At 36.1% G+C, this 13,184-nt stretch overlaps 1 protein-coding gene across 8 annotated transcripts in view; it reads right to left on the reverse strand.

Moving 5' to 3' along the window:
• RAD18 (RAD18 E3 ubiquitin protein ligase) overlaps positions 1 to 13,184 on the reverse strand; it is a 115,307-nt gene that overhangs the window by 47,603 nt on the left and 54,520 nt on the right. For all 8 annotated transcript variants that reach the window (XM_041764023.1, XM_041764022.1, XM_041764019.1 and 5 more), the window contains one exon: positions 10,600 to 10,784. In XM_041764023.1, the coding sequence (XP_041619957.1) occupies positions 10,600 to 10,784 (185 nt within the window). The remainder of the gene's footprint in view (positions 1 to 10,599; positions 10,785 to 13,184) is intronic.

Raw genomic sequence — 13,184 nt, forward strand, 5'->3', positions numbered from 1 at the left:
CACACCGTGAGCCAAAGACAGATGCTCAACCGCTGAGCCAGCCAGGCATCCCTCAAAATGAAAGATTAAAAAAATAATAAGGACTAAAACACTGAACTCTTACACATGCAGAACAGTTTAAGACATAACCACAAGAGCACAGTAATTTTGCTCTTTCCTTTAAATATACAGGTATAACAGCAGTCCTAATGGAATATGAAAATTAATTTGTTAGCGTTAATCCAATTCACTCAAATTCCAATGTACTAAATATAAATTCACATTTTTAGATACAAAGCACTAAAACTATGGAGCAATATCAAAAAGTCTAACGTATGTGTAACAAAAATCCCAAAAGAGGAAGAAAAATGGGATGAGAAAAAATATTTAAAGACCTAATGGCCAGAATTTGTCAAATATAATAAAAGACCTCAAACCACAAATGCAAGACACCCAACATGAAGCATAATCAATGCAAAAACAAAACAAAAATACAACAATAACATATATACAACAGACAGAAAATCTGTGTAAGCCAGAGAAAAAGAGTGTATTATTAAAGAAAAATCAAGCATTATATCATGCTTCTCATCAGAAACTATTTAAGCCAGAAGACAATGGAGTGATGAATTAAAAGTACAGAAGAAAACCTTTGCTAATCCAGATTTCTATACCATATATATATATTATATATATATATATGTATATATATATATATATATTTTAGATTTTATTTATTTATTCATGAGAGACACATAGAGAGAGGTAGAGACACAGACAGAGGGAGAAGCAGGATCCCTGCAAGGAGCCTGATGTGGGACTCAATCCTGGATCCTGGGATCACACCCTGAACCAAATGCTGACACTCAACCGCTGAGCCACCCAGGGGTCACATATATATATATATATTTTTTTTTTAATTTTTATTTATTTATTCATAAAAGACACACAGAGAGAGGCAGAGACATAGGCAGAGGGAGGAGCAGGCTCCTTGCAGGTAGCCCAATGCAGGACTTGATCCCCAGACCTGGGATCAGGCCCCAGGCCAAAGGTAGATGTTCAACCACTGAGCCACCCAGGAGTCCCCTAATGGAAATATTTTTCAAAAGTTAAGGAGGAATAAAGATTTTGAGACAAACAAAAACAAGAATGTATTATTAGTAGACCTATACTATAAAAAGCATTATATGAAGTGGTTTAAGCAGAAGAAATGTGAAACCACTAACTTATCTCTTATCTCTTCCTAAAAAACGAAGACTGCTAGAAATAGTAAAAATTAAAGTAAATGCAAAATACACTTTTCTTAACTACTCTAAAAAATAACTATTTATAGGAAAAACAACAACAATATATTGTGTCAACAGCATAGGTAAAAATGTAAAAATCATGAAGACAACAACACGAAGAATTAGGGATTGGGGAGTATATTGTTGTAAGGTTCTTACACTACAAGTGAAACAGTATATCATTTGAAGGGAAACTGTGAATACTTAAAGGTGCCTATGTCAACCACTAAAACTTTCTGAAAAAGAAAAAAGCCTAAAGTAGAACTATATCAATAAAAAATACTCAGTCCAAAAGAGAGCCAATAAATAAATAAACGGAATAAAAAACAGATGGAACAAGCAAGCAGAAATCAGCAAGATGTTAACTGTAAAGCCAACTGTTATTAATAATTACATTAGATGCAAATTGTCTAAAAGCAACAAGAAATAGAGAATGAGATTAAAAAAAAAGAAAAAGCAGGGGCGCTTGGGCGATTGGGGATCAAGTCCCACATCAGGCTCCCTGTGAGGAGCCTGCTCCTCCCTCTGCCTATGTCTCTGCCTCTGTGTCTTTCATGAATAAATAAATAAAAATCTCAGCAGAGAGTCTGCTTCTCCCTCTGCCTGCTGCTCCCCATGCTTACGCTCTCTCAAATAATTAATAAAATCTTTAAAAAAAAAAAAAAAAGCGACTATATGCTTTCAGCAAAGAACCCATTTTATTTTATTTAAGATTTTATTTATCTGAGAGAGCGAAAGAGGGAACACGAGTAGGGTGAGGAACAGAGGGACAAGCAGACTCCCCCCTGAACAGGAAGCCCAATGTGGGGTTCAATCCCAGGACCCTGAGATCATGATCTGAGCTGAAGTCAGATCTTAACTGACTGAGCCACCCAGGTACCTCCAAAGAACCCACTTTAAGTAAAAGACATAAACAGGTTCAAATTAAAGGTATGGAAAGAGATGTATCATGTAAACACTAATGAAAAGAAATGTAGAATAGTTATATTAATATCAGATACAACAGACTTTAGAACAATGAATGTTTTAAGGAATAAGAGGGAAATTATATAATGATAAAGGGGTTAATTCCCTAAGAAAAGCGAACAATCCTAAATGTGTCTGCACCTAGAACAGAAATTAAAAATATGAACAAGAACTTCTAGTTCTCAAGAAGATGGACTAGACTCATTTCTCACTTCTCATATAATTACTAAGTCTAACTAAAACCCTTAGATGTAATATGACAGGCAATTATAAGAGAACTCTGAAAGGTAGGAGTAAGATGGGCTGGTTAAGGGCCTCAGAATTTAAGGAACAATATAATGGTGAGTTCCCTGGGCTTTCTCTTTATCTTCCATATATCCTAGACTGGGCACTGGTGAAGCCTGCAACCCAGAACAACCAGTCCCCACCCCCACCCCCACTACACACAGACACACAAATCTCCAAGAAACCAATTTTTTTTCTAACAAAGGACTATGAAAGGAGGAGACAAAAAACTTTGACAATACCTGACCTACTCCAGCTAAACACTGTTGATGCTTACTGTGCACTAAAGTACCAACAGACGGGATCCCTGGGTGGCGCAGTGGTTTGGCGCCTGCCTTTGGCCCAGGGCGCGATCCTGGAGACCCGGGATCGAATCCCACATCAGGCTCCCGGTGCATGGAGCCTGCTTCTCCCTCTGCCTGTGTCTCTGCTTCTCTCTCTCTATGTCTATCATGAATAAATAAATAAAATCTTAAAAAAAAAAAAAAAGATTTAAAATAAATAAATAAATAAATAAATAAAGTACCAACAGAAAATAAATGTGGAGTATGGTTTCCACTCCCCTTCTCCCCCTCCCTATCAGCAATAACAGGAAGATTGAGGAAGAAAAGCTTTTCTCTTCCAGCAACACACTGCCAGTAAATATCTAGTGAGAAATCTAGACCGCTCTCTCTCACCCACCAGTAGCAGGTAGTACCCTCACCCCCTAACTAGTGATTGGAGTGAGGATCTCAAAGAGAAGAAACCTGAAGAAAAGCATCCTTTAAGCCTGCATAGGAAATCCTAAACACACTCCTGACCAACTCACATGTGAAAATTCTAAAATTAATAAGCCAAAAGGTCTGAGAATTGAAGCACAGTATGGAATACCAGGTTTTCTGAGTGCCCTCTAGGTAGCAATTAAATGAAGCAGACCAGAACAACCCTGCAAGAGTTCTGAAAACTAAACTATCATTAGAACCACAGTCCACAGAAGTAGGCCTGGATCTGCAAGCTAAATCTAAACAGGGTGACAACCTGCTAAAGTAGAATATTTAAAAAGGAGCTAGAATCTCATATTACAGTCAAAATGTCCAGGACACAATAAAAACATCTGTCAACTAAGAAGCAGGAAAATCAGGGGCACCTGAAGTGCCTCAGTGGTTGAGCACCTGCCCTCAGCTCCATACAGGGAACCTGCTTCTCCCTCTGCCTGTGTCTCTACCTCTCTCTGTGTGTCTCTCATGAATGATTTTTTTTTAAAAAAGGAAGAAAATCATAACTTCAATGAGAAAAGGCACTCAACAGTTGCTAACACTGAGATGCCTCAAATCTTCAAACTATCTGATAAGAACTTTAAAGCTACCATCATAAAAATGCTTCAACAATTAGGAGCACTCTTGAAATGAAAGAAAACAAAACTGCTACTGTATGTAATACTTTTATGACAGCCAGTGTGGTCCATTATAAAAATATATCTTCTAAAATAGTTTAAATGTTACATTAAGTTATTAATGCCTTATACTTGGAAGGGACAACTAAATAACAACAACTAGAAACTAAGTGAAGGGGCAGCCCAGGTGGCTCAGCGGTTTACGCTGCCTTCAGTCCAGGGCCTGGTCCTGGAGACCTGGGATCAAGTCCTACGTCAGGCTCTCTGCATGGAGCCTGCTTCTCCCTCTGCCTGTGTATCTGTCTCTCTCTCTCTCTCTCTGTCTCTCATGAATAAATAAATAAAATCTAAAAAAAGAAAAAAACTAAATGAAACAAATGAACCCCATTGTATTTCAGTAAAAGAAAAACAACTCACGATGAAGAAAAATAATAAGGAAATTATGAACATGATACTTGACTGCATACCCTCAGTCCAAGAAAGGGAGGAGAGAAGAGAAGTCTGGGAGAGAGAACTAAAAAATATCTTGAATTTTTTCTTATAGGTAGGTCTACTTTGCAGTGGTGCAGTAGTATAGACGAAGCAATTCTAAAACTATTTTAGATGTACTATAGAATTGAACAAATTAGTAAATGTGCTGATGCTATTGAAGGGATGATTCTCCCCATGAAAAAAAAAGGGGGGGGGGAAATATGGAATAGAGAAAGGTAAAGAACTCTGTGAGGCTGGACTGCAAGCACCAGGGTATTAGTATGTTCTCATGATTTCTAATGTATATAAGGTAAATGGATTTACACGTGTGTATACACATACAGTATACAGGCATACGTGTGTATATATGTGTGCACACACTGATGTGTATGCACATCTATATGCATGCATATATTCCTAAGCTCCATCTGCTAGAAGAGCCTAGAAGCTAAAGCACCAAGTAGCAATGAGCAAAGCTGACAGCCATATCTTGGTTTGTTCAATAAGAAGAACCACAGATCCTAATCTGTGGGAATCCTAATCCTGGAAATCGCTGACTCCACGGCTGGGACAGAGACAGACCAATGAGCCTGCATTATCCTGTTATGCTGGCTGATGGTACTTTCCATGCTAGAAATCAGAAAATGGAAAATAAATATACAAATAATTAGTGGAGGCATGTCACAATGACCAAGAATCAGTAAGTAGAGGCCCCCACTGGCGAAATGGAAAAACATAAATACCAAAATAATTAAGGATGGGAAAGAGTTATAAATGTGTGAATCCATACTCGTAACAGACAAAGAAGAAAAAAAAAAAAAAACAGGAAAAGAGGGCTCTTGTTTTCAGAATTATGGCAAATGTCAACTGGCAAATGTGGAAAGAATCTTGAAGTCAGAGAATCATCATTTTGCAACTCTCGCAGAGAAGATTAGTTCAGGTAAAAATCAGCAAAGAATACTAAATATAGGGGTAAAGGGCTCCTGGGTGGCTCAGCTGATTGAACATCCAACTCCTGATTTCAGTTCAGGCCATGATCCCAGCATCCTGGGATCCAGCCCCGTGTTGGGCTCTACGCTCAGTGGAAGGTCTGCTTCAGCATTTTCTCTCCCTTTCCCTCTGCTCCTCCTCTCTCTCTAATATAAATAAATAAATAAATGTAAGGAAAGAAGGAAAGGAGGGAGGGAGGGGTAAAATTTTAATGAGGTATAGGATATTTACATGGTATTCAAGTGTCTCTAAAAGGGGGAAACTATACATTGGAGAAATTGACAAAGTGGTCAAACTAGCCATCATAAATGAGGGGCATAAAGATGTCAAATATCCCTGGATGTGATATTCTGAGAATGAAAAAAAAAAATCACTTATATAGTATTCCGGCCAAGAATGGACAGCCTTAATGTAATTATTAGGAAACATCAGACAAAGGCAAAATGAGAAACATTCTGTTTAGGGAAGGATTAAAAAAAACAAAGACTGTATTCTTTACCAACATCATAAATACAAAGAAAGACTGAGGAATTGTTCCAAGTAGAAAGAGATGGAAAAGATATCATAACTAAATGAAATATGTGATTCAAAACTGGATCTTGTACTAGAAGGAAAAAAAGAATCCATAAGAATCATTACTGGGTCCACTGCTGAAAATGGAACAGAGATGACAGAATGGATAAAAGTATTGTAACAAAGTTAAATTCACTGAAATTGATAACTATAATTTGGCAAAAAAAAAAAAGAACATCCTTTTTCTTAGGAAATACATTAACTATTTAGGGGTAAAATAATCAAGATTATACAATTTATTCTCAGATGGTTTCAGAAAAGAATAGATGCATATAAATATGTACATACATGTACTCATATACAGAGAGAGTAATAGTAATTCATAAAGCAAATAAGGCAAAATGCTAATAGGTGAATCCATGTAAGTGGTATTGATGTGGTTTTCTTTGACAGTGTTTCAACTTTCCTGAAAGTTCAGAATTATTTCCAAATAGTTAAAAAGAATACAAAATTAAGACTTCTTCACACAAATAAAAGTTGAGAGAACTTGTAAACAGCACATCTGCACTCTTTTCAAGACATATTAAATAAAGTTTTTCAGGCCAAAAGAAAATGACATCAGATGGAAACCTGGATGTAAGGGAAGAGATGAAAAATATTAGAAATAGTAATGTGTAAGCACATACAGACCTTCTTTTTCATTTTTTATTTTTTTTTATAAAAGAAAATTGACAATTTATCTTTTTTGGGGTGGAGCAGGATGGGTGGGGTAGAGGGAGAGGGAGAGTGCAAGAGAGATTCTTAAGCAGGCTCCACGTCCCCTGCAAAGTGTGACATAGGGCTCAACCTCATAATCCCGAGATCATGATCTGAGTCAAAAATCAAGAATCAGATGCTTAACCGACTGAGCTACTCAAGCACCCCAAGAAAACTGAAAATATAAAGCAAAAAAGAATAAAAGGTATTATGGGGATCATAACATATATTGAAAAATCTATGACAATAATGAAATATAGGATGGAAGTCATAAATCACTTATGTTATACATGAAGTAGTAATAATATTATTTGAAGGTAGACCCCGATAAGTTTAAGATACACATGGTAAACTTTAGAATAATCATTTAAAGAAAGTAAACAGAAACACACCAATAACCAGATAGTGAAGATAAAATAGAAAACCAAAAAAACCCCAAATCCAAAAGCAAAAAAAGGAAGACAAAACAAAGAATGAACAGCACAAAAAGAAAACAAAAACAAGATGATAGACTTAAACCCAACCAAATAAGATTTGATGAAATGAAAATGGTTTAAGTTTTAAAACTTAATGGTGTATCTCGTCAAATTACACTTTAAAAGCAAATCCAAACCATATACTGCTTTTAAAAATGTTTAAATAACACAATGAATTTAAAGAAGAGTGGCTATATTCATTCATATCAAAGATTTTGAAATGAGGAATATTACCAAAGACAGTGACAAAGATGATGATTTTATTATAGTAAATAGGTTAATTCATCAAGACGACAGGACAATACTAAATACACATATACCTAATTATTGAGATTCAAAATATAAGGAAAACTGAAAATACTGAAAGGAAAAATGGAAAAAACATAGTTGGAGATTTCAATAATCCTTTCAGCAGTTGACAGAATCCATCAATATAGGATAAGGATATAGATGACTTGATATACTATCAAGCAACTTTACATAACATTTAGAGATGGTTAAGCCAAAAGAAAAAGCAAAACACTCAAGTGCTTATGGAACACTGACCAGGAAGACCTAATGCTGAGTTATAAAACAGGTCTCTGAGTTGTAAAAGGTCTGAAATGATATGAAACTGGTTCAATGGAATCAAATTAAAAATAAATAACAAAAAAAATATCTGGGAAATGTCCATATATTTGGAAACTGAAAACACTTCTCTCTAACCCATTAGTGAAATCAGAAATGACTACAAGGATGAGAAAATATTCTAACTAAATGAAAATAAAACATATCAACATTTGTGGATGCAGGTAAAACAGTGCCCACAGGAAAATCTGTAGCTTTAAATAGTTACATTAAAAAATGAACAATCTGAATAATTACCTAGGCTTCCACCACAATAAGCTACAAAAAGATCAAATTAAACTAAACAGGAAGAAGGAAATAAAAAGAATAAGAGTAGAATTCAAAAAAAAAAATAGGCAATAAGTTGAGGGAAAAAAATCAATGAAAGGGAAAGCTAATTCTTTGGAAAAAATAAATAAAATGGATAACTTGTAGATAAACCAATGAAGCGAAGAAAGAGAGAAGACACACCTCTAATACAAAAATGAAAGATAGTTCATCACCACAGATCCCACAGACACTAAAAGAAAATTAGAGAATATTCTTTAAGAAAAAAAAAAGAAATTAGTAAAGAATAGTAAATTGTAAATTCAAGAACTTAGATGAAATGCAAAGAGTCCTTGCTAAAGATAAATGATTGCTTTAATATTCAAAAATCAGTGTAATACAAATCAAAACCACAATGACACACCATTTCACACTACTAAGATGACCAAAATAGAAGACAGAATACCAAGTGGGACAAGAATGTGGAGAAACTAGAACCCTCATGCTGGTGAGATGTAAAATGTTATAAGTACATTGGAAAACAGTCCAGCAGTTCCTCAAAATGTTACAACGCAGTTATCATTTAACCCAGCAATTCCACACAAAAATCTGTGTGTGGATATTCATAGTGGCATTATTCCCAATAGCCAAAAGAGAGAAAATCCCAGACTGAATAGGCAATATAACTAACATATCCACACAATGAAATATTTGGCAATGAAAAGGAACGTAGTATTAACAATGGATAATGGATAACCTTGAAAATATTCTGCTAAATCAAAGAAGTTCATCATTGAAGGCCACAGATTTGTACGAGTTCATTTAAATGAAATGGACTTCCAGTTCTTCATGGAAGGAGCTTGGAAGTTGCCATTCCATCCTAACAAATTAAAAGCTGAACAGATGAAAAATTCAGCAATTCTTCTTAGATCAACAATAGAGGGGAGGACATAGGGCAAACTAATGTCCCCAAGAATGTGGAGACCCACAAACACAGAGAATAATAATGGCTTACCTTAGCAGAAACTTACAAGCAGAAACTGCAGCAGGGAACAGTACAAAAGATGGGAAAACCTAAACTGTAATTAATTAATTGTTGGAAATCCTGTGCAGACACCTCGAAGAGTGGAAAAAAAAAAAACCCCAGGGAGACCCAGTCGCGGTTGGAGGATGGTAGAGGAGACAAGACTGCGAGGTTCACCTTCAGGAGTTCAACAAGGTTCTTACAGTAAATATCGAAGAAAAATCTATGGCTTCAAGCAAGGAGAGAGGAAAAGGAACCATTTTCAAATATACCAGGGCATTTTCCTCTTAACAAGGCTTGCACTCACAGGAAACTAGTTAAACAGAGCCTTATCACCTGGGGTATTACTGAAGCCTAACTGACCTGGGGAATGGAAATACAGGAGGTCCCCCCTTAGCTGTGGCCCTGCCTCCACAGCCTTGGTAATTCCCAAATAACCACAGTTGGGAAGCAGATGATCTTCCTCTGACAAATTGTCAAAAGAAGATCAAGAGCAGCCTAACACTACATCACAATGCCCACGTCATTTCAGCTCACTTACTCTGCAGGGAATTTATCATCGCAAAAACAGACAAAATGAATAATCCTTGGTGTCAGAAGTCAAGATGGTGGTCATCTGTGAGAATGAAGGTGGGAGTGACTGGAGTTAGGGAGCACAGGGGCTTTTGGGATGCTGATTCTGATCTAAAAGATAGTCACAAAGGTATTTTCTGTTTGTGAAATTTCCTGTGATAATTCACCAAACAATACAAATTGTATACTTTTCTGTTTGTATATTATGTTTCGTTTTTTTTTTAAAAATCAGGCAATTCTATATATGCTAATAATTCAAAGAACTCCAAAATACGTGTGGTTAAATAAAAAGGACAAACCATTAAATAAATAGTGTGTATATAATACTAATTTTTTTTTTTTAAGATTTATTTATGAGAGACACAGAGAGAGAAGCAGAGACACAGGCAGAGGGAGAAGCAAGTTCCATGCAGGGAGCCCGATGTGGGATCTGATCACAGGACTCCAGGATCATGCCCTGGGCTGAAGGCAGGTGCCAAACCACTGAGCCACTCAGGGATCCCCTATAATACTAAATTTTTACCAAACAACAATCCCAGACATATGTTTGTGTATAATTAACAATCATAATAATTACACTTACTAAATGCTAACTATTTGCTAAAGTATGTTGATATGCACTTTTCATTTATTCCTTTCAAAAATACTATGCAATCCATAGTATTATAACACTTATTTTATGGATGAGAAAACTGAGAGAAGTAACTTGCCAAAATCCCTGGTCATAAAGCTGCAAAACTGGGATATAACCCATGCTCTCTAGATCAACTCAAAATTCCACACTATCTCTGGAAAGATATTCAAAAGAAACCAGCAGCAGTGGTTGCCTCTGAGAAAGGAATAGTGGCTGACAGACCGGCTGGGAGAAAGGCTTATCAGAGTATATTCTAGGTACCTTTGAAGGAAAATATTTACATGTCTCATCTATTATCAAAATTGTATTCATTAAATTTTTTTCTATGATTTATAATCCCTGAGCTATACAAAACTGCTTTAACCAGAAAACAAGAAGAAATCATTGCTTTATTAGCTTACCTGACTTAGGATGCAAAGCATCACACTGGGCATTGTACATGTGTACAAATTCTTGATGTCTTTTAATGAGCTGTTGTTTATTTCCTTGAATAGATAATCCATGCTCTTTTAGCTTTTTCTTTAAATCACGATCTGAGAGCAAGTTATATACGGTTTTGGGCAGAGGCTTCCTTTTGTGAACAGAACTAAAAAAGGGAAAGAAAGAGATCACTTAGGGTTACTGTGAATTAGCAAATGCTCCTCACATAAAACAGTTAACTTGCCTTCTGATGGAGTACCAGTATGACTGGGAAGATAGTGGAACCATTAAGATAAAAATGGGAAAGAGAAGAAAAATTAAATTTTCAAATAAAGTTGACAGTGCTGGACATATCATTCTAAGGTACCCACAGCACATTCAGATACCGGGGTGTAGGTGGCAGCCAACCTTAGAGAAACACAGGTCTCAAAAAGAGTTCAGGCCTAAAGATGCAGGCCCAAGATGCCCATGGAAGGCTTGTGCACTGGAATGCCTGGGTGGCTCAGTGGTTGAGCATCCTCCTTTAGCTCAGGTCATGATCCTGGGATCCTGGGATTGAGTCCCACATCGGGCTCCCTGCAGGAAGCCTTCTTCTCCCTCTGCCTATGTTGCTGCCTCTCTGTGTCTTCCAAGAATAAATAAAATCTTTAAAAAAAAAAAAAAAAAAAAAAAAAAGGAAGGCTTGTGCACTAAATGCTAAGAAAACCTCACTTTAGAAACACACTTACATAGACATCCTCAATTCTCCAGTGTTTTAAAGCATGTTTGTCCTAAAACACATCCATGGTTTCCATGTAAAATCTCTGCAAAAAACAGTTACCTCGGAAAATCCGAGTACAAACACTATTGAAATTAAGACTACAGATTTAAGAATATAGCTACTTTAGAAAAAGTGCTGGTCCATAGGCAAAACTGTCCCCTCAAAGTGGAGGTAATCATTGTGCAAAAGCTCTAGATTAAATAAAAGATACGTTGGGATGGATAGCTTTACCAAATTTATCACTGCCAATGAAAAAAGAGTTCTGAAAGTTGACAGGCAGATAATATTCTTATGGCATCATCTTCAAAGAACATGATTGTGAATAATAGCAAAAAATATAAGTGGGTTTTGTTCTCTTCAACTTCAATTAATTATATTAAATATATAAGGATTATAAGTGTAATAGCAAAACCACCACCTGGCTCTTCATTCTACTTATATAATTAATATGCTGACAAGCACAAACTATAATTTAATATAGCAAAGCCCTATTAAATGATTTTCTTCTGCTCCCTCAAAAAAGCAGTTAATAAACATTATAAAATGGAATAGAAGTCAAACTACCTAAGGGTATCAATGACTTGAGATAATTTTATAAACAGGGACTCCTTAGTGAGCTTTAATCTATTTAATCTTATAAACTGGCTGAGTACATTACTTGGCACAACACCATGGCAATTAAGTGCTTAATAAATATGCATTCAAAGTAGCTATTACAATTCCAATAATTTCAAAATTAAAATACCAAAGTTTCCAGTAAAATTAATAAATACTTGAAAGTAAATGGTTTATCCAAAAAAAAAAAAAAAAAGTCCAAGATTTTACAGAGGACTTGCATATAACTAGTTCGCCTTCAAGGCCATGCTATACAAACTATAGTGGATCTTGGAACCACCAGGAGAGTTTATTAAATTGCAGATTCTTGGTCATGTCTCCACATCACCTACCAAAGATTAAGTTCTAAATTAGAGACCTAAAATCTATGTTAACAAGCCTCCATAGGGTAAATCTGACATAAATTGCACAAAGGTTATACTGAGAGATAATACAGTTGAATATACATAGACTGAAAACAACCAAACATTTTTCTACTAACCAACAGTACCATTCCTTGGCTAAATTATTTCTTTTATGCTCTATCAATAACACCCAAAAGCCAGAGATAACTATTTAACTATAGAAAGACCTGCAAACCCTCAAAAGATTACATTTCTGAAAATTGCCTGGTGGGCTCCACCAGACAGGTAAAATGACAGCTAAATAAAGTCACAGTGGGTAGCAAGAGCTGAAACGTTTTATAGGAGTTTATACAAGCACACTGTGAAGGACAGTTCATTAAGTCTGTATCTAAAACATTTATTTCTATCAAAGATAGACAATTAAACTTATGACTGAAATTCAAATGAGAAACTGTTTGTTCACTGACATTTACGATGAAAAGCACTAGCAGAAATGAACAATTTCTGTCCAGAATTTTAAAACATGAAGCTTGATAGATGATTCCCCAAACATGAAAATAACACTGATCCTTCTTCCATGATTTAGTGAAAGTGAGTAATGCATTTAAGAGTAATGCCCTCAGAATCGGGCAGCCCCGGTGGCGCAGCGGTTTAGCGTTGCCTGCAGCCTGGGGTGTGATCCTGGAGACCCAGGATCGAGTCCCACGTCAGGCTCCCTGCATGGGGCCTGCTTCTCCCTCTGCCTCTCTCTCTCTTTCTCTCTCTTCCCCCTCCCCACACCGGGTGTCTCTAGAATAAATAGATAAAATCTTTAAAAAAAAAAAAGAGTCCTCAGAATCTGAAGACA

This window comes from Vulpes lagopus, chromosome 7 (genome assembly GCF_018345385.1).
Source record: "Vulpes lagopus strain Blue_001 chromosome 7, ASM1834538v1, whole genome shotgun sequence".
Taxonomy (NCBI): Eukaryota; Metazoa; Chordata; class Mammalia; order Carnivora; family Canidae; genus Vulpes; species Vulpes lagopus.